This window comes from Polyodon spathula, chromosome 10, assembly GCF_017654505.1.
Source record: "Polyodon spathula isolate WHYD16114869_AA chromosome 10, ASM1765450v1, whole genome shotgun sequence".
NCBI lineage: Eukaryota > Metazoa > Chordata > Actinopteri > Acipenseriformes > Polyodontidae > Polyodon > Polyodon spathula.
In genome coordinates, this window is record NC_054543.1 from 8,368,194 (window position 1) to 8,390,065 (window position 21,872).

General features: G+C 48.7%; 1 protein-coding gene across 4 annotated transcripts; it reads right to left on the reverse strand.

Moving 5' to 3' along the window:
* Positions 1-1,488: 1,488 nt before the first annotated feature.
* On the reverse strand, positions 1,489-19,046 carry LOC121321780 (zinc finger SWIM domain-containing protein 8-like). 4 transcript variants are annotated; one of them, XM_041260979.1, is made up of 26 exons: positions 17,282-19,046; positions 15,476-15,629; positions 15,285-15,379; positions 14,761-14,933; positions 12,547-12,654; positions 12,340-12,421; positions 11,936-12,056; positions 11,635-11,836; positions 11,117-11,292; positions 9,685-10,819; positions 9,399-9,530; positions 8,992-9,171; positions 8,540-8,723; positions 7,976-8,074; positions 7,731-7,855; positions 7,151-7,427; positions 6,461-6,613; positions 6,118-6,340; positions 5,231-5,520; positions 4,878-5,101; positions 4,148-4,636; positions 3,585-3,768; positions 3,276-3,407; positions 2,954-3,073; positions 2,677-2,855; positions 1,489-2,444 (listed from the first exon to the last, which is right to left on the reverse strand). In XM_041260979.1, exons 1-26 carry the CDS (start codon positions 17,457-17,459, stop codon positions 2,241-2,243), a joined length of 5,619 nt encoding a protein of 1,872 aa, XP_041116913.1. In that variant the 5' UTR covers positions 17,460-19,046; the 3' UTR covers positions 1,489-2,240. The 4 variants fall into 4 exon arrangements, with proteins under 4 accessions (XP_041116913.1, XP_041116912.1, XP_041116911.1 ...); XM_041260978.1 differs by having other exon boundaries at positions 3,276-3,410; XM_041260977.1 differs by having other exon boundaries at positions 3,585-3,789.
* Positions 19,047-21,872: the final 2,826 nt, after the last annotated feature.

A 21,872-nucleotide genomic window follows, 5' to 3' on the forward strand; every position in this document is an offset into this window, starting at 1 on the left:
ACCTGCTGCACATGGAGTGACCTTATACTGCAGCAGTCAAAGTAAATCTAACGTCTGGAGAGATTCTAGAGAGATCAGCGGTCGCAGCTCCCAACTGCCATGAGTCACAGAGCATCCGCCATCTTAGTAAAGGAATGGCTTGCACATTCTGAATAAATCTTAGGGATCAAAATTTTTTCAGATAGAAAATCCTCTAAAATTAAAAATGAACCTTTATAAAAAAATAAAATAAAATTAAAAAACACCTCTGCCCATTTCTTCCCACCAGACTGCCCTGAGCAGAAATGTAAAACCTCTAGATTTGGCAACACTGGTCCAGTTAGAAGCCAAAATTTTGCAAACCAATAGTATGCACAGTAACAACTGGCAACCTGCTAGACTTGAACAGACTCGGATAGAGGGCTTATTAGGAGCTTGGTTGACAGGTGCTTCCAATCAGGAAGGCAGACTTCACTGTAGATTTCAACCCTCAATACAATTCAACAGAACAGTTTCCCTGAAGGAAATCCGGAGGACTGGCAATACTGAAGTCTGTATAAAAATGAATCTCTGACACCACCTAGTGGCAAGTAAAGATTTTTTTTCATATTTTATTCCAAGAGTCACTTTTGTTCCTAATTAAGGTAACAGGACGCCCTCTGGTGTGTTCTATAGTGTACTGCACAACAGCCCTCTACTGCCTCCAAATCAAAGGACAAAGTGGGGATTCAACAGGGATCAACTAACCTGCTCATGGCACTTTTGTTTCCACATATTTTGCTCCAAAATATATATATATATATATATATATATATATATATATATATATATATATATATATATATATATATATATATATATATATATATATATATATATATATATTCAGATTTAAATTAGATTTTATGTTCAAGACGATCTTTCAACTCTGCCAGCCCCACCTGCTGGTACTGTCCAAGAGTTGAAAGGTCACATGATATCTGTCATTAGAAAGTATCTGTCAGTTAGTATTCTCCTGACAAGCTCAATGTCAGGTTAAAAAGGCAGAAGATTTAGAGCAAAATGATATCTCAATATTGGAGGCGCGACGGAACCCAGAGCCACTCCGAATGAGGGCAAACCCTGTCCTATAGTAACTGGTAGTGTAAAAAAAGCATTTCAAGCTTCAAAGCCACTTACTGCTTCCCCACTGCAAACAGACCCACATTGAATATCCTTGTAGCAATAACTAGTGCACAGTCTGATACATTAGACCAAAATGCAACCCGAAAGTTCTGCAGGGACCTATGGCAAACCTTTTGGAGAAGACTGGTGGAAATTAAAAAGGTGATTGATCTCAAAACTTTGTCAAGAGGGATCTTAAAGGATCCCAATGATTCAGCAACCCATTCCATCCCCTCCTTTAACAATTTCAAAGACAAATCAATCCACCCCCTCCTTATTCTTCTTCACAGCTAAATGCAAACTGGAGCTACACCTAGAAATAAAGAAAAGAAATTGGCACCCTTACTCTGATCATTCTTTTATTACTCTTTTTTATAACCTTGACCAAATGGTATATTTTCTGTTTTTTTTCATTATTTTTATTTTAGTTACCAGAAAAAAAAAAAAAACGAAAAAAAAAACACACAAACTTAACACCAACGACAAAGCAAAGACCTCTCAGGTAGAGGAATGTTGCAGTATAGATCAGCTGTCACTAATATCATCATCAGAGGTTAAACAAACAAACTAAGGGAGCGAGCAGAAGAGAGGTCTGTCCCTGTGAGAGACTCAAAAACATAAACCCTCTCAGACTGGTGAGAGTGTGTGGGTGTGTGGGTGAGAGAGACGGAGAGAGTTCTAGGAGGCAGTATGTCTCAAAAGGTTGCCATCTCAGGTGTTCGTCTGTTTCAGTGGGTGCCTGGGTCTCTCGCTCTCTCTCTCCCTCTGTGTCGCAGTGTCTGGTTGTAGGGTATGTGTGGGACTGGGTCTCAGTCTAGGTCTCTCCTCTCTCTGCTCTGGGGAGATGTGTTGCCCTCTGTCTGGGTCTCAGTGTGTGTGTATAGTTGTCACTGGGTCTCAGTGTGTGTGTATTGTCTCTGTCTCTGCTCTGGGGGAGATGTGTTGCCCTCTGTCTGGGTCTCAGTGTGTGTGTCGGAGTGAGTGTGTATAGTTGTCACTATGTCTGGGGGCGAGAATGCTTTCCTACAGCTCCCTGGTTGTGTGTCTCTGGGTCTCAGTATGTTTGTACGGTTGTCTCTGGGTCTCGCTCTCTCTGCTCAGGGGGTGAAGGTTGCCATCTCGAGGGAGATGCGCTGCCACAGCTCTTTGGTCTGCTTGCCCCTCTTGAGGTTCTGCAGCACGTCGTTGAACTGCATCATGCCGACGGGGGTGAGGCAGAACGCACTGCGCGCGCTGCGGATGATATTCACAAAGTCATCGTAGTCCGCTGGGGTCAGGTGGATCAGCCGGTGATGGATATACTGCAGAGAGAGAAAGAAGAGGATGATGATGATAGAGGAACAGAGGGTGAATAGCCCCTCTCACCTGCAGGTAGGCCTGTGTTTGTGTCTCTCTAACGTGTGTGTTTGTATGCAGACTCATCTGCGGGTATGCCTGTGTGCATATCTATAGACTGTTAGTGTGTGCATTCTTGCACCTGTGTGTCTAAAGCTCAGGTGTCTGGGAGTGGGTCGTTCTGTATAACCCCCTCACCTGCAGGTATGCCTGCTGGCAGCGCTGCACGAGCTGGTGGAAGGCAGGCATGCGCAGGTGTGCGTGGATGTGTGCGGGATTCAGCCGCTGCAGCGCCTCCATGATGATCTCCTGCAGCACGAAGGGGCTGAGCACGCCCTTCGCAGCCCCCACACAAAACTGGTACACATAGTTCACTCCTGTAAAGACACAGAGAGAGAGAGTGAATACCTTCCCATACACACAGACACAGAGAACCCCCCCCCCCCCCCCCCCCCCCTTCCCCACCCCCCCTTACCAAGGCGCGCAGCCAGCCCCAGCAGCCACTTGACGTCTTCAGTGTAGGGGGGGCTGCGGGAGAAGTTGTTGGGGTGATCATTGTGAGCCCTGCGCCCCAGCATCTCCAGAGCCAACATCCCTGTGAGGACAGGAGACAACACACACAGTGTGATTAAAACTGAACACACACACAGACACTCTATAATACACACAGACACACGAATACAAACACAGACACTAATACACACACAAATACAAATGCACACACACACACAGACACTCTGTAATACACAGCGTGCAGTAAGCAGTGAGTAAGAGGAGCACGGAGTCTGTGTGCTGACCAACTCTGTAGGCAGAGTGCAGGTAGTGCAGGCCCTGCTGGCTGACTGGCTGGCTGTGCTGCTCCTCCTCGGAGGGGAAGGGGGCTGGCTGGGGGGCGAGGCCAGGCAGAGAGGAGCCTGCATGCATGCCACCTACTGGAGACAAACAAACACAGCAGAGATTAATAACACCAACTGCAGTGCAAGAGCCAGGTTTTACATTCATCCGGTCAGCTTAATAATAATAATAATAATAATAATAATAATAATAAATCAATCAACAACAACGATAACGAGAGCCAGCCCAGGTTTTGCATTCTCTCCACTGACCTGCCACGGTGGTGCCGAGGGGCAGCCCTGCTTCGGGGTGGTAAGGGTGCACAGCGATCTGTGTCATGGACGGGACAGGCACACCTGGGAAGCTGACTGCGGTGGCTGCCATGGGGGGGTGCGGGTGGGGGCCCGTCGCCACGGAGAAGGGGTACTGGGCCCCCATGAAGGCCGGGTGCACTACCTGGGAGGGGACACAAACACACTGAAGTCAGTTAGACAGTGATCCAGGCAGCCAAGCTGCTCACACTGCAACCACACCAGCAGGGGGGCAGTGTGCTCCACATAGCATTGCACAGCCAGTCACAGACGGACATACGCACGCACGCAGAGTGATCCTGGCAGCGAGGCAGGTTCACACTGCAACCACACCAGTGTGTACACTTGCAGACAGTCAGTGATAGAGATTGTATCTATAAGATTTGATTTTACACACACACCAGACTCCCACAACCAACACCCACAGAAACTCAACCAGCATGCCTCCACACTTCCATGCGAGTCCGCTATCAACACACGTAAACAGAGCCAGATAGAAACACACAGTCCCTCTCTCTCCTTACCTGCGGGTACGCTCCCCCTGACACAGGGAACACAGCTGGCCGGGGGACGTGCTGCAGGGGGTGCCCCAGATACTGCGGAGTGCAGATGGAGGACAGGTGCGTCTGGATGGTGGTGTAGGGGTGCAGCCCCTGTGTGTGGGGGTGCCCCATGGCAGACCCCGCAATGGCGTGCTGCTGGTACAGCGTGGAGCCCACCGATATCACAGGGACCACAGACGCAGTGCTCACCGTCACCGCCACCCCCCCCCCTCCCTCCAGGAGGCGCCCAGGCTCTAGCCGCTCGCCGCGGCTCCTGCCGGCCGGCGGCCCATTGGCCCCGGGGCGTCGGGGGGGGCGACCCTCACGCTGGGACCCCACCCCGCCCCCCACGGTCTGCTCATACAGCCAATACCACTGGTGAGCCACTTCGAAAAGGACCTCGGGGTACACCCCTCCTCCCTTCGCAGCCTCCTCCACCGCCATGCACGCCTTCTCCAGCATCACGTTGTCCTGAGAGATGGGAGGAGAGAGAAAATGTTAAAGGCCATGGTTAATACAACATTACCATTTTGAACTTTATTTAAAAGACCTCGGCTGTCTGTAACATCTACACATAAACCTGGGAACTCTATCTTAGAAGCAAGTAGCCACCCTCCACCCCCTTCGTCTAGTCCCTACCTGTTCCTTGCACTGCACGTGCATAAGGCAGGCAGATACACTAATCTATACCCCACACCTCCTCAGTCCCTACCTGCTCCTTGCACTGCACTAGCGCCCTTTGGATCTCGTTGGGGTTCAGTGCGTGTGCATGAGGCAGGCAGCTCAGTGCCAGCTCTGCCGCGGCCCGCACCATGTTGAGGTCACGTGCTCGCGAGGCCCGGTCCGCTAGAGAGGCTACCTCTGGGGGGGTGAGGTGACCATCCCAGCACTCCACCAGGATATTGAGAGCAGCACTGCCGATCTCCATCGCCTGGCCTGGTGGGGTGGGGGGGGGGGGGAAGAGAAAGAATGAAGAAAGAGCGAGAGAGAAAATGCGAGAGATGCACACACACACACACAGTGAAACAGTCACAGACAGACTGTCAATCACAAAGGCTCGCTCACCAGTGATCCAGGAGACGTGAGAGGAGTAGGTCCTGGAGAGCCAGTTGGGTGAGACAAAGTTGTGCAGGCCCAGGGCGTACAGGCCGATCTCGAAGGCGCACAGGTGCAGGTTGCGGTGTGGCCCCTGGTGGCCCCCGCTGGCGGAGGGGTGTGTGAAGATGGAGGTGGAGCTGTTGCCGCCGGCCTTGATCAGCACCGTCTTGGCCAGCTCAAAATAGAAGTGCGCTGCGGCCTCCGAGGGCTGGTTAGGGACGTGTGGAACGTGGCACTCCGGCCGACGCCCCTTGTACCTGCGTAACCAGACAGACCTTCATTAGGCTCCCAGCCAAGGACTGGTCCCAACCAGGCCCTCAAATAGTTAAAGTTAAGTTTGAGAGTTCTGTATGTCATCTCATGCAGTTTCTGGCTGCTCAGAATCAGAGCTACCAGTGTGAAAAAGTGACAATCGTGATGTATATCAACAACATGTACAGAATAATGTTACCACTTTCCAGTTACCAAGTTTCACGAGAATTTGAAAAGTGGTTATCGAGATAGCTGTAAAAAAAAAAAAAAAAAAAAAAAAAAAAAAAAAAAACAGTCCAGGTTTTACTACGAGCTTGATTAGCCAGAGTGTATAGGTAACAAGCTCAGGAGTGGCTCATTAGACTCATAGTAAAACCAGGAATGGATCAAACTGCTATGCATGAAAAAAAGGGAGTTTCATCAGCAGTGGGACAAGAGAGTCACTTTATACAATAAATTGGAACATGCCTTGGCTTCAACCCTTTATATAGCCAGCCTTTGTTTATCACAGGAGAGTAGAAGTGAGTTTATCTGCGTTTACCCTTGACTACACTACTGAAAAGATCCTGCTCCTTTTTCAGTTTGCTCGTTGTCACTCTCACCTGCTGCTGTCGGCGCTCTTGGCTCTGGCCCCGCCCCCTGCCCTGCGTGACCCGCTGGAGGAAGAGGAGCCCAGCGAATCGGACGAGGAGCTGCTGATGCTGTCACTGTCCTGGCCTCGCCCCCAGGAGGCTGCTGCCCAACCACCTCGAAGAGGGCGTCGGCTGAGCGTGGGGGAGCTGTCGGAGGTGGTTTCGGGGGCGCTGCTGTCGATACTAGCCATGCCTGAAAAATGGGGGGGGGGTGTCAGAGTGAATCTGTAGCCAGTCTAGAAGAAGCTATAAGTGAAACACTGAGAAATCCCTGGGGTGCTGCAAGTGTGTCTGTGTTTTGGGTGCTTGTTACCTGTGTGCTTCTTCTTCTGTCGAACGGGGGAGCCCCAGCAGCGGCCACTGTACGCCCCTCGAGCTCCAAGGGCCAGTCGGCTGGGAACCCGGCCCTCAGGCTTGAAGGGGGGAGCCTCGCTCTGCAGCTCAGAGGAGGAGAGGGGTGTGCCATCTAGGTGGGGACAAACAAACAGTTAAACACAGAACAGTAATATTACTGCTTACACAGGCTTTGTGTGTATAAATAAACCTGTTTTTCGGTGCTGGAGATGATTTTCGAGGGATGGGCAAATCTGGCACCAACATCCCAATCCAGCCCAGAACCCTTACGTCCTTTACGATTCGGTGTCACTTCTATTGCATCTCAGCGATTGTGGTCATTACTTCATGTGTAACTATTAACAGAATGCATAGAAAAAATATATAAAAGACTGGAATAGAATTTTGGTGCCAGATTTGGCCACTCCTAAAATCACACTGAACTTCCAAAATATACAGTATTCATAATTCTGCACCATTTTCAATTCTACTTAAAACATTAGTGAACAGCTCCCTGGTGACCAAACAGTGCATCACAGAGAGTCTGTCAGACATGTTCCCTTTGAATGTCATCCTCCACGTACCCTCCAGTTTTTGCGATGCTCCAACAATTGTCAAACTGTATTTCTCTTCTCTTGTATTACTCACTCTCCCCACTCCCCTCTCTCACCCTGCTGCTCTCTGCTGCTGTAGTTCTCTCCGGCAGGCCCCTGCACCATGCTGGTCAGCCCTGCTTGCTGATTCGCTGTCCCACCACTGACGACGCCCTGCGCCGCTCCGGACCCTCCTCCCACGGCCTGTCCCGTGTGCTTGGCCACGCCCGCTGTTTGTGCCGCGTGCTTGGAGGGGGAGCGCTGGCTGCCCATGGCCGGCTTGCTGGAGTAGAAAGAGCTCAGAGTCTGGGGCTTGTGAGTCTGGCTCTCCCGGTCCAGCAGCTTGTCCAGGATCTACGAGGACAAAAAATACGACACAACACTGCTTCTTAATAATGATGCTACTAACCAATCTAGAATCTGCACGCAGAAGAGAACACACTGGATCTCTCACATACAAAATAGCACAACACACTACTGTCAATAACAACCATAACAAATTTCCCCCTTTATAAAGTGCCACTGCTACGAGACAGTGATATTTGTGTCCCACATTCGAACGAGAATAGAAGAGCTGGTCTAATGGCATTACAGGGCAATAGGGAGCAACGACCATTCGGCCTCATAACTGTGCCTGTTTATCTATCTGTGTCGTACCTTCTTGAGCTTGCCCTGGTCGTCCTTGTAGGTGATCATGAGCGCCAGGGCCAGGTCCCCCTTCTCCCGACGCGTCCCCTCACACAGCAGGGGGTGCTCCGCCTCGCTCACTGTCGTCTTCATACCTGAGAGAGAGCGAGAGAAAGACTGAGACACTACCACACATACACACTCCTTGTGACACTATACCACTCTCACATCAACTCCTTGAGACACTGTATACACACACACACACACACTCTCACCGAGCGCTGCGACAGCTGCCTCAAACCCCAGCTCCTCGTCTCCTGGCATCTCGTTGTTCCTGTTTCGGCTTGGGGGACGGGAGCCGGTGGGGGAAACCACTGTGGAAGAAACAGGGGTGGGGAAACACAGTCAGAGACAACACCTCCACTACATGGTACAGTCTGGCTCAAAACACAAGTTCAGATCAGAAAGTAGGGGACACTTTGTAAATGACTTCAAAACGCATGGGGTAGTTTAGCTAGTGAGGCAGGGACAGTTCAAACACCGAGTTCACTGAAAACACAAGCTGGTTCTGCACTGTGGCTTCAGATTCCTTTAGAGAGACACCGATGATGTGCTGGGTGCTTGTTGCTGATCCTGCCTAAGAGCACATCCAATACGACCCGGTAGAGACTGCAGTATCAGTGCTGCAGATTCTGAGTGGTACAGAGTCTACTGACCAGTTACTGATCCACTTTGTGTGTGGTTCTGACCAGGGGTGCAGAGTACACTGAATTTATAGCTAGCATACCCTGACTGTAAATATTGTAGATTCTGACCTGGACCATACTGCCGGTACTGACCTGGGGTGCAGAGCACGTCGAAGATGAAGCTGGCCAGCATGAGAGGCAGGACAGGTCGGTAGTCGCAGAAGTTCCCGTCACGGAGCTGCTCGGCTCGCTCCCGGATAGAACTCATCTCCACCAGGCCCAGAGGCAGCTTCTTCAGCAGGGCCACCACCTCTGACTCCTGATACGCCAGCTTCACCTGGGGGGGACAGGGGGGACAGCAGGGTCACCGATACAGAATACCAACACAGTGAGAGACACAGACAACACACATAGTGATGTAATTCACTTTTTCAGTAACAGGGGATTGGTTTTAGAATATTAATCCTCTAGCCCCACCTACAGCAATCATCCCTGTGCTGCACCAAAGCTACGCCCTTGGCCCCATTACCTTGGTTCCATTCATTATCTCAAGGGCCTATTTGCTCCACTGCCTCAGTAAAGCCAGTGCCTCCCTGCCTGGTTACCTCGAGTGCCTTGGTGGAGGCTGGGGGTCTCTGCAGCTCCAGGGAGAACATGCCAGTGTTGAAGGCTAGGTTGTGCAGCTCGGGGCGCTCACTCAGCACAGTCAGCAGGAAGGCAGTCTTGCACATTGTGCCCGTGGCAACCAGGGTCTGCCGGCTCGTCGACACCTTGCTCTTTTTACCCTGGAGAGACGGGGCAGGAAGGGGAACAAGCGATAAGGACGGCAATTAAGTTGGAAAGCTAAAAGCCAAATATGACTTTCTGAGAACAGCCCTGTCTCTGTGCCTTTAGCTCTGACCCTGCATAGCTGCTGGACAGTACCTTGGACTAGGGTGCCCTGGCTCTGTGCCCATGTTGACAGTACCTTGGTCTGGGGTGCCCTGTCTCAGTGGCCCTGCTCCAACAGTACCTTAGTCTGGGGTTGCTCCACCTTCAGGTCAGGAGGGTTGGCTAGCAGATCCTCTGCCAGCTCCACAGCCAGACGGCACGCCTCGTTACTGTAGCCATGAGCGTACAGGGCCTCTGCACATGCAAACAGCACCTGGGGAGAAAGAGGGTTCACTAAAACTATCCAAATTAAAGACTAGAGAGAGAACAAATGAAAGAGACAGGTCACATTCAGAAACCACAATCCTGGAGTGAGCTCCAGCACTCCAAGGCTGCCGTGTGTGTGAGAGCATGACCACCTGTCTTACCTCTATGCGCCCCTCCTGCTCCAGTGGCTTGATCCCAGAGAAGATGTCTGGTTCCTCCTCTCCGTTGGCGCAGTGCTGGCCACCCCCACCATCCTCAGAGGCAGCGCTCGGGTAGTATGCCTGGTAGTCATCCTCCCTTGGAGGCTCCGGGGCCTGGGCAGAGATCGGCTCTGCCTCCCCACTCTCCCTTTCCCTCTCCCTCTCCCTCGAAGAGGCAGGCTCCGCGGCAGGGTCCTCCCCCTCTTCCAGCTCCTCAATCTCAATCTCAGCCTCCACCTCCACCTCCAACTCCACTCCCCTGCCCTCTGTGCCTGCGGGTGAGCTCTTGCTGGGGTAGTATCCTGTGGTGCTCCCTTTCCCGGGGCTGTACTTGCGTGGTGCGTCTCTGTGCAGGGTGGGTGGAGAAGGGATGGTTGATGCTGGGGGGGGCATCAGGTCGAAGGTGTTGCTGGCTTCGGCCCCCAGCGCCAGACTCGACCCGTCATCCATGCTGAGCTCAGCTAGGTCTGGTTCCAGAGAGCTGTCCTCACTGCTGGTCCTGCGCTTGATGGACCCATGCTTGACACTCCCGGCTCCACCCGCCTTACCTGCCTGAACCAGCTTCACTTTGCCCCCCAGAGCAGAAGCAGCAGGAGACCCCCCAACCACAGTCTTGTACACCCCCTTACTGCCACCACTGTCCTCCAGAGCCAGCGAGATCCCCCCTCCCCCTCCCCCCAGCCGGCTCCCCAAAACTAGCCCTCCCCCACTGGAGACACCTTTACGCTTTCCTGTCTCTTTGGGGCGCACTGCCACTTCCAGGTGTGAGTTGCTTCTGCTGCCCCTGTGCTCTGCTGCACCCTCCTGCCCGTTTGCCCTGCCCGCTCCTGGCTCCGGGGGTTCCCCTGCCCCTGCCCTGCCTGCCTTCTGCTGCTGCACTGTCCTAGCCCAGCAGAAGGCCAGACTCTTCTTGTCCGCGCTGCAGTAGGTGATGCCAGGCAGGGGGTAAGCACTCTCCCAGTTAAAGAAGCAGGACTCCACCGCTGGCTTGAAGCCCTGGAACAGCTTATCCAAGGACTTGCGGTGCTGCCCCCGCTTCACGATCTCAATCACCTTGAGGTGCCACTGCTTGAGCTGAGCGCACAGCTCCCCTCGCCTGGGGAGAGAGAGAAGAACGAGGAAAGCAATGGGTGAAAGGACAGGAAGGACAAGAGGGGGAAAAAGGGAGGCAAGGTGTGAAACAAAAAGATGGTTACTGCTGGGAGTTACATGAAAAGGACTACTTTACACCACTTACATTTCCTGACAATTAATTTCTTGCTTGTTTAACTTCCTACTGTGAGTGTTCAGTAAGATTCTCTACTGCCGTTTCTGCTAACAGGCAAGTAGCAAGAACTCAACTACATTATCTGCCAACGGGGAGCAATTGGGGTCTGGAGGAGAACAGTGTTACCTCTGTGGGCTCATGGTGGGGTCCAGCACCGCCAGTCTCCAGAGCACCACCATCTCGTCACACATGCTGGCGCAGGCGTGAGCCGCCACCTCAGACTGGCCGTTACTGCGCCCGGTGTGCCCGCTGGCACTGCTGTGAGAGGCGGAGGTGCGCACACTGTACCACCAGCCGATTATCTGCAAGACAGACGGGGGACGGGGGACAGGAGATTATAATCCTGGACTCTGCATTTGAAACAGGCATGGCGAAACACTGCTCAGGTTACCTAGTGTGTGTGTCAGGTTCACCTGCTCAGGTAAGTGTGTTACTGGCTGAGGTGTGTCTGTGTCTGGTGTACCTGCTTGTAGATGAGAGCATCAGGTTTACTGCTCAGGTGTGTCTGTGATTTGTGTACCTTCTTGTAAGTGAGGCACTGTCCAGGTGCATTAGTTGGGTTTACCTGTTCAGGATTGTTTGTGTCTGGTGTACCTGCTTGTAGAGGAGTGCATCAGGTTTACCTGCTCAGGTGTATTAGTTACCTGCTCATAGGTGAGGCACTGCTCGGTGAGTATCTCCAGCAGGGGCGCGGCGTTGCTGTCTCTCCTCTTGAACATCTCCCTCACAATGGAGAGCAGGTTCCAGATTCCCTCCGGCTCACGGCCCCTCAGGGGCCTCAGCAGGCAGGCCCACTCTGCAGCAGCAGGGGGCTCAGTGGAGGAGAGGTACATGGAGTTCACATCACTGCAGAGTGAGAGAGCGTACACCGAAATTCACCATCCTAGTCAATTGGTCTATTTCCCCTCCTTCCCCATTCTCTCTATCCCCCTACACCCAGCTCACCTGAACACCACCGGCGAGGGCCCGCAGAACTTGTGCAGAGTCTTCTTGATGTTGTCGCTCAGCGTCGACTCGTCAAGGTACCAGGTGCTCTGATCAGAGGCCGAGGGGCCGGCCGTGGGGTCTGTGGGACAGAGAGAAACGAACAGACTTGGCTTGGTAAACATAACTTCAAATCAAAAGATGATCAGAGTTGAGCTGCATGTCCCTTCCTCTCTCTCTTGCTCTCTCCTTGAGCTTAGCTAGATGATGCTGGGCTAAGCTATCCCTCACCCCTCTATTCAGGGGCTCAGCACACAGTGTTGATGGTGGTGGACTGACAGTAACAGCTCGTTAGGAGACGCTGTGTTGTTCTAGCCCTATCCCTCTCCCTTCTCCAACCGTTATCCCCCAAACCAACCCCCCACCTGGCGCTCCGCATACAGTATTGATGGCGGTGGACTGCGAGGAGAGGAGCTCGTCCAAGAGACGCTGGGCTGTGGGCAGGATCTGAAAACAAGACAGTAGATAGACAGGGCGCAAGATTAGTCCTGCAAGGACAGTCAGCTACCATCTCGTAAAAACTGAGGCTGTGGAAGAATATGGGAGTACGAAACTGAAATTCAGGCTCTCACCTGCTGTGGCAACTCACTGATGAGGTACTGAGCAAACTTCTGGAGCTGGTCTCTCTGCAGCCGGGACAGAGACTCAGAGACCGGAGCGCGCAGACACACTGCCGATGACTGGGAAGGAAAGAGGGAAAAATAAATAAATTAACAGATACAGTGTATACAGTGGTTTGCAGAAGTATTCACTCCCTACCAGTAATGTCACATTTTGCTGAATTACAAATAATGGGTGCAGTTTTTCAAACAAACTTTGTTATTCAAAGCTGTATTGGTTAAATTGAACACTGTTATATGAGGAGGACATTAAATGTCAGCAAAATTTGCAAAGAAAATGTACAAAATGAAATTTACTGGTTGCACAAGTATTCAGCCCCTTAAGTCAGTACTTGGTAGAAGCACCTTTTGCAGCAATTACTTCTATGAGTCTTTTTGGATAGGTCTCCAACTTTTCACAGTTTGATGGTGAAATTTCTGCTCATTCTTCATGGGAAAATTGCTCTAGTTCTGATAAGTTTGTTGGGGATTGTCGATGGACTGCAATCTTCAAGTCTCACCATAAATTTTCAATTGGATTCAAGTCAGGACTTTGACTGGGCCACTCAAGAACAGTAATTCTCTTCTTGTTCAACCACTCCAGCGTGGCTTTGGCTTTGTGCTTCAGGTCATTGTCCTGCTGAAATGTGAATTTCAGTTTCAGTTTCAATTTCAGTGGCTGACTCGAACAGGTTTTCCTCAAGGATTCTTCTGTACTTTGCACTATCCATTCTCCCCTCTATCCTGACAAGCCTCCCAGTCCCTGCTGAAGAGAAGCATCCCCATAACATGATGCTGCCACCACCATGCTTGACAGCTGGGATGGTGTTGACTGGATGATGTGCAGTGTTGGGCATGCGCCAGACATAATGCTTGGAATTTAGACCGAAAACTTCAATTTTTGTCTCGTCTGACCACAAAACCTTTTTCCACATGTCTGCAGTATCATCTACGTGCTTTTTTGCAAACTCCATACGTGCTTTAAGATGAGGCTTTTTGAGTAATGGCATCTTTCTTGACCCGTCCATACAGGCCAGCTTTGTGTAGGGACTGGCTTATTGTTGATGTGTAAACACTGACTCCCATCTCAGACACATAATTTTGCAGATTTTTCAAGGTCATTGTTGGCTTCAGAGTGACATCGCGAACCAGTTTCCTGCTGGCCCGGTTGCTCAGTTTGGGAGGGTGACCTGATCTGGGTAGTGTCTGGGTGGTATGATACATCTTCCACTTCTTTATGATGGACTTCACTATGCTGAGAGGGATAATCAGCACCTTTGAAATGTCCTTGTACCCTTATCCTGCTCTGTGCCTCTCTACCACTTTATCCCTGACTTGTTTTGAAAGCTCCTTGGTCTTCACGGTTGCTTTGTTGGATCCCTATGTGAGTTGCAGCTTGAAAGTCTTTATATACCTGAGGGAAATTATCTACAAGTTAAACCACTTTGAGTACACACAGGCTGAAACCATTTCACTAATTTTGTGACCTTTCAAACAAATCATTTGCACCTGAGCTGATTTAGGACTGCAGTAGCAAAGGTGTTGAATACTTACGCAACTGAGATTAATCTGTTTTTCTCTGTAAATCTTATTTATATTCTATATGCATTTTTTAACTTTATCAACATGGAGTAGTTTGTGTAGATTCTACATGTAAAGTCTAATTTGAAAGCATCGTGGAGTACGATCAGGTGCCAACAAAATGTGAAAACTATGCAGTATATAAATATATTTATATATAAAATTTAGATGTACATTTTGAACAAGTTCTTCAATTTGCACCCACGTCGATTCGCATCTCTGTGGTTAGAGGAGTGTCAGGGTGTCTCTGTGCAGACGGTGTTGGGGGGGGTTGCAGTGGGAGTTAATTCGGATCCAATTAGCAGCAGCAGCCCCAGGGATTTCCCCAGAGCACTTCAGAGAAGATCATCACTCAGATACCACTCCCTGTGAAAACCACACTGCACACCCACAGCACTCACACTGCACCAGCACCAAAGGGCAACCTAAATCTGGACAAGAGCGAGGAAACCACAGACACAAACACACACACGCACATCACACTCACAATGTGTAGAGTGTATAGATTGAGTATCGTAATCATGTTGTGCACTGTGTAGGTAGGTTGCGCAGATTGTATACGCTGTGTATCGTACTCGAGCTGTGCAGATTGTACATGACACTCACGTTGTGAATCCTGAAGAGGCACAGCGCTACCACATGGGCGCACCACTTGGCTCCAGCTCCACAGGTGCAGCTGCAGGAAGAAATGCGGCAGCGGTCAAACATCACGGCCACGTTGTACGCACCCTTCGCCTGAACCACCTGGGGGGAGACCACCGTGGCACTGAGGTGGAAACCTGGGGGGAGAGGGGGAGGGGGGGGCAGGGTTAAAGCAACCAGGACTCACAGCGTGCGTAGAGATTTTGCTGTACACGACTGCGCCGGGAAACAAACTGCTCACACTCAGAGTGAAGCCTGAGTTTCCATTTCAAAGACACCACTTCCACCTCCACTTGATTGAGGGGAGTGTGCGCCAGTGGACAACGTGGAAATCCCGCTCAAAAACGAATGATTCGGATCCCTGGATTTCGGCACAAGAGGCTGCAAGTGCGAGTGTGTGTTCTGGTGGAGTGCAGGGAGACTTACTCATCGGCAGTGGGTCCTTCAGTGTGCGAGTGTGTAGGGGTGGGGTGTTCTGAGGCTCTTACCAATCTGCAGCGGATCTTTCACAGCCCTCATCCTGTACAGCTGCTCCCCCCGCTGGAACTCATCAGCACTGCCGTTAGCGAGACACGAGTACAGCCTGCAGAGAGAGGGGGAGAGGGGTTACTGTGGACTGAAACAGAGAGAGCGACGCTCGCACAAACACAGTAGGCTACCCTCAGCTCTGTGTCTGTACCTGATGTCCTCCTCGTTCTCTGGGAAGCTCCAGTAGGCTATCCTGAGCTGCAGCTGCTCCGGGACTGGGGGGTACACCTTCTCCACCACCTCAAAGGGGATGTGGAATGCAACCTGCTTAGCAGAGAGCTCCACCAGAGGGATCACCTGACCATCTGAGAGGGGAGGAAGAGAGAGGGAGAGAAGGAGTGAATACCGAGAGAGAGAACACAACGTGAATCATGATCTGCTCTGATTAAGCAAAAGAAATCCCACCAAGGTTATCAGTGATGTATATAAACTGCAACATAAACCAGGAAACAAACAAGTGATTTTTCTTTTTTCGGTCTTCAAATTCTGTTTCTGTTATACCAAGAACATGTTATAAAATATCCACATTGGTTTATCGCAAGGGAACAGCAAAAATCTTAAATCTGTAACTGGGCACGTTCAGAGCGACACTGCGCACTGTTTGAGGGGCGTTACTAACTACAGTGATGCTTATGGCCCTGGCCTAACTCCAGTCACTTTGAGAACTCAGAAGGACGAGCCCAGGAACACTGACCATTAGAATGACAAAACACAAACAAACTGCATGGAGGAAAGAACCACAAGCAAAAGAGACTCGCACACACAGACTCTTACATAGAGACACAGACACACACACACACACACACAGAGACTCTTACATAGACACACACAGACTCTTACCTATAGACACACACAAAAACACAGACTCTTACATATAGAAACACACAGAAACACAGATACTCTTACATATAGAAACACACACACACACACACACACACACAGATACACTTACATAGAGACACACAGAAACTTATATATAGACACACACACAGAGAAACACTGAGACTCTAACAAAGACATGCACACTTTTGGCTTGTTCCTCCCTGTGTTTGGAGCGGGCTGGACTCTGGGGGCTGCCTCAATTGAAATTCACAGAATCAATGTGGATTTCTATAAATCTCTCAGTAACCCTTTGCACAAGTACCATGAGTACAACCAAGCACCACAACACACATGCAGCCCCAACACCATGGAAATGGAAATAAGACTCACTGCATAGTAGTATGATCCATTCCTGGTTTTACTAGGAGTTTAATAAAGACACACCTGAGCCTGTTAAATATACACTGGGGCTAGTCAAGCTTGTAGTAAAACCTGGAATGGGTGGAACTGCTACGCAATAGGAGTCTTACTTCCATCCCTGTGAGCAGATACAAGCAGAGCTGGGGCCTCACTGCACAGAGAGCAACGCGGGGATAAGGCGGGCTGTGTGGAAAACACACTGAAGGGGTGCAAAGTAGAGGGGATTCCATTGGGAATGTTTGTAACCAGTCAGAAAAGCTATCATGGGAAGCCCTCTATTCAAGTGCTGTTAGTGTTTTTTAATGCATGGCGACATTAATGTGCTTACCTGAAATATTAAATTGATAAACTTACACTGCACACATCCTGCTTTAAAAATATGATTACATATCTCTGACAATGATGAAACGTTTTGGAAAGTTTGTAAACATTTCAAACTGGAAAAACTGGTTTAAAATTCAGGCAGTGTGGTCTAGTGGTTAGAGCTGAGTGACTGGGAGGCAGTGTGATCTACTGATAGGGCTGTGAAAGGGAGGCAGTGTGATCTAGTGGTTAAAGTTGAGGGGCTGGGAAGAAGGAGTCTGTTCTACATGTTGGAGCTGAGGAGTGAGGCAGTGTGATCTAGTGGGTCGGGCCTCTCATTTACCGAACTCAAACAAATACCCAAAACACGCAAAGCTTTCAGATACACCAATTCAGTTATTTTATTTTTTACCTTTTATTTTGACAGTGGGAGAGTTGGGTCCTGCCGACTGCTTTCTCCACCCCCGCCAGTTCTGACACAGGCTCTCCGCCTCGGAGATGAAAGAGCATAGCGAGTCCTCCTCGAACCGGTCCGAGTCTTCGAAGGAAAACCTTTCCCCGTCCTCCCACTCGGCGAACATGAGTTCCATCACAGCCGCTCGGCTCACCGAGAGCAGGTGACACGCCAACGGCGCCGCACACACCAAGGCTCGGCTCTCCGAAGAAAAAAAGTGGGGGAGGGTGTCCAAGCAAGACGAGGGAAGGAAAGGCAAGGAAACAACGAAACGGTTTTCCTAGCTCGCAGCAACACAGTACTGCTGATTCCGATCAATGTGTTTCCTTCCTTTAGTTGAGCGAATGGAAGTTACTGCAACGGGTGGAGCTTCAGACTTCAAACGCAGCACTCCTTGTTCGTGTTTGTATTCACATGGGTGCCATGTACTGTTTTTTTTTTTGTACACTTCCAGCACCTTTCTTAGACATGTACTCAACAAGCACTGAGCCAGCACTCGCACCAAATCAGTCAGCGGTGAACGAAAAGCGATCTTTACTTCTCACGAGTTGCTAATACTACATTTACATATACTGACTTTTACTGTAGAAACAACAACCGCTGTGCAATTTAATACTCGAGCTACATATTTAAAAAAAGACATTATGAATATGCAGAAACAGAACATATATATTTTATTTTAACAAACTGGGAAAAGAAAACGCGGTATTAGTCAACTTGTGTCTCGGCGAGAGTCACTCTGGAATACACAGCGTCTGGAAGTAAACAAATACTACCACGCTGAATGATTTTCTTTTTATACAAAAAAAAAAAAAAAAACTACGAGACGAGACGAATAACAGTAGAGCCGGGGGGCAGGGGGGTGCTAGTGACATATAGAGAGGTCTCAGTGTAGACTAGTTTAACCAGTCCTTCATTTTAGTCAAATGATTTAGTTTCATTACTAAAAAAAAAGTTACTTAGCGTTATACCAATCTAATAATCTCACATCCCTTTTAAACTCATTTATAAAGATGTTTTTCTTCAGTAAGCACTATATAAATCTATAATCGATCAGAGACACACACACTGTACTGGTGCCATGTCTCACTCGATCGTTCAGTTGAATAATTCTCACCCGTCTTATTGTTCTTCTTCGTGTTGTTATTAATTCCGTGCTTGTTGTATTGCCGGGGTCTAGTCCTGAAAATGAGCTCCGGTTTTTAATAAACCCTCGGGGTGAAACACGTTACCAACCCGAAAATAATCCTCTGGTTCTCCGTGTGTCATAGTATATCTTTAATACTCTCTGATTACATTTTCTTCATTGCAAAAATAAAAACACAACATATAAACCACCAGCACCCACTGATCCGTCAAACCTCTTCTTGATATCGTGTTTATGTGTGTTGTTGTCTAAAGATATGGTTAGGGTCACGTTTACATATTTCGGATCTCTTTAGCGGTTTTGTAAAAACAAAACACAAACACACACACAAACACACACACACACACACCGATGCCGGTAGTATTGTTATGCAACACAGCACAGGAGAGCACCGTCTTTCTCAGTCTGAGTCTTATCTTAATCCGAGGAGCTCTTACTGTACGTTTGTTTATAATGACACTAATATTATATCTGAAATTAATGCAACCGATGATTATATCGGTATCAAAATAAAACTGCAATAACGCCACAAATTATATTCCTAATGTTTTTTTGTTTGTTTGTTTTTTTTTTTTTTTGTTGTTTCTTTCTTTCTTTCTTTCTTTTTCTTTCTTTCTTTCTTTCTTTCTTTGCAAAACAAAACAGCTACTGCGGTGGTATTTTGAAGCCTGTGACGGTCGATGAGAGCTCACTCGGCGGCCTGGGTTGCCAGTTTCACAGGCCCTCCGGATGCCGTGTTCAAAAGCCCTGTCTGCTTGCCAAAAAGGCTGCGGATGTCTCGGTCGCTTGTGTATTCCCGGGCCCCCCCGTTTTTTGCCGTTTCTTCCCGGTCGCCCCCCAGCTCTCTCTCCGCTAACGAAGATGGCTCTCTGAGACCCACACAGCTTCAGCCAGCTCTCCACGATCAGCTGATCGCAACTTCCGCCTCACACTCAAACTAAACTCTTATTTTGTAATAACTGTACAGTGTGATTAACACCCGGGCCTTTGTATACAACGGTAACGTGTTTTATCGTGTGTTTGGTTTTTTTTTTGCCGATACTTCTGGTATTTCCACCGAGAATACTCTGGTTTTCTATTTTTTTTTTTTTTTTTTAAATCCTTCACGACCTCTGACCCCAACTCCCCTTAATTGCTGTTGCTATGATGTAAACCGATACGCGCACGCATGTGGAGGATGACGTCACCGGTTTAAGGGTTCAGTTTGATTGGCAGGCTTAGTGTTTAGTGTGTTTGTGTGTGCGTGTACATACATCTGGAGAAGCGCTTGTTGAATAAACATCTAAACATTGTTAATTCTTATTCTGCACGATTGATCTCCCGTACATGCTGTTGATATATGTCACGGCCATCAACGTTTTCCATATACGCATCTCTCTAATTTTGAATTTAGCTGTGGCATGGGATGGATGCTACCGACAGGCTTGTTTTTAGAGGTAATCCAGGGATAGCTACAAATGCAATTCAGCCTATAAACCGCTTTATGCCGGTGTTACAGGTTTATCCTCACCCCAGCCTAATTCTTACCCTGTCGAGCTAATTCTCACTTTAGTATTCTGTCTAGAGAAGGTGAACATTAGCACAGACCAAATCTCACGCAACATTGTGTTCTGAGAGGGTAAACAAATATTGCTGAACTCATGTATTAAGCATTTGGTCTGATTTTTTGAGTTTTTGTCTCCAGCGCTACAGAAAGCACGTCTGTTTTTACCTGTGTATTATCTTTATACAGTGGTCTCTGCGTATAGGAACACCGAAGAGAACACTCCGCCTGAGGGAACACCCTTGTGGTGAAACAGATTTTCCCCCACTGTAAATGCTCCAACTAAAGAAACAGGAACTTCACTTAAAACAACACCTTTTTGGCACCAATAGCGATTCGTTGACAACTGATTTGTTTTGTAAGCTGCTTGAATCCAATTCGAAACTCTTGTACTCGGCTATCGCTGTCTCAACCTTTCTGCTCCCTCTTTTCTCCAGACTATTATTTCTCCCTACACCTCCTCTCATCCTCTCTGCTCCTTTGTCACTAGAAGATTAGCTGTACCACCCCGCTCCCCTGCTTCCAGAGCCCGCACCTTCTCCACCCTTGCCCCTCAGTGGTGGAACAACCAACCCACAGATATCAGGACTGCTCAGTCCCTGACCATCTTCCAGCGCCTCCTCAAGGCACACCTGTTCAGACAGCATTTGTAAACCTCACAACTCTCCTATATGGACTATATGGTACCCAGTTGTATCAATGCTTGCATCATATTGCACTTGCACTGAACTGCTCCACACTTTGTTGTATTCTACTACTGCTCTCAATCATAATTATATTTTTTGTATCTTGTACGTGATTTTACTCCTAAAATGAGCCGTATTCCTGTTTTTTTGTAATTGCTCTTATTTTCTATCGTTCCTACGCATTTATTGTACTTACTACTTGCTTTTAATTAATAAATATTTTATTATAAGTTTAACTGCTTTTAGTCAAAATCACTCTCAAACGTAATTGTTTACTGTATTTCTTATTTGATTTTGCTCTTACTGCTGACTTTATTGTGTTTTATAACTGCTCTTATCTGTAATGAGATATTTTGTAATGTGATATTTTGTAAGTCGCCCTGGATAAGGGCGTCTGCTAATAAATAAATAATAATAATAAAAATAATGTATTCCAGTGCTTGCTGTGACTGTACACTATTCCATTCTGTGACTGTACACTATTGCTGTTAGTCTCTAAAGTGACTTTATACCCAACCTCTACTCTGCACTGACACAGATACACTGAGGCAGAGACACTGAGACAGAGACATGCACACCCACACACTGACACAGATGCACTGACGCAGAGACACGCACACACACATATACACTGACACAGTTACACCAAGACGCACACAAACACACACACTAACACAGATACACTGAGGCAGAGACACTGAGACAGAGACATGCACACCCACACACTGACACAGATGCACTGACGCAGAGACACGCACACACACATATACAAAAGACACAGTTACACCAAGACGCACACAAACACACACACTGACACATATACACTGAGGCAGAGACACTGAGACAGAGACATGCACACCCACACACTGACACAGATACGCTGACACACTGAGACAGATACACTGACACAGATACACTGAGACACACACGCAATGACACAGATGTACTGAGACAGAGACACACACACACACACACTCTGACACTGATGCTGACACAAAGACCTTTGGGGTTTTTTTTTGTGTGTGTTTCTGTGTCGTGGTCCTTCAGTTTCCGAAAGAGAACTAGCAGGAGATTCAAAAGGCCTTCATTACAGATCATGCTGGATTCAAAGTGGATGCCTGAAGGATTCTTTTGGCATTCAGAATGTGTGCAGGCAGTAGCCAAACAGGCAAA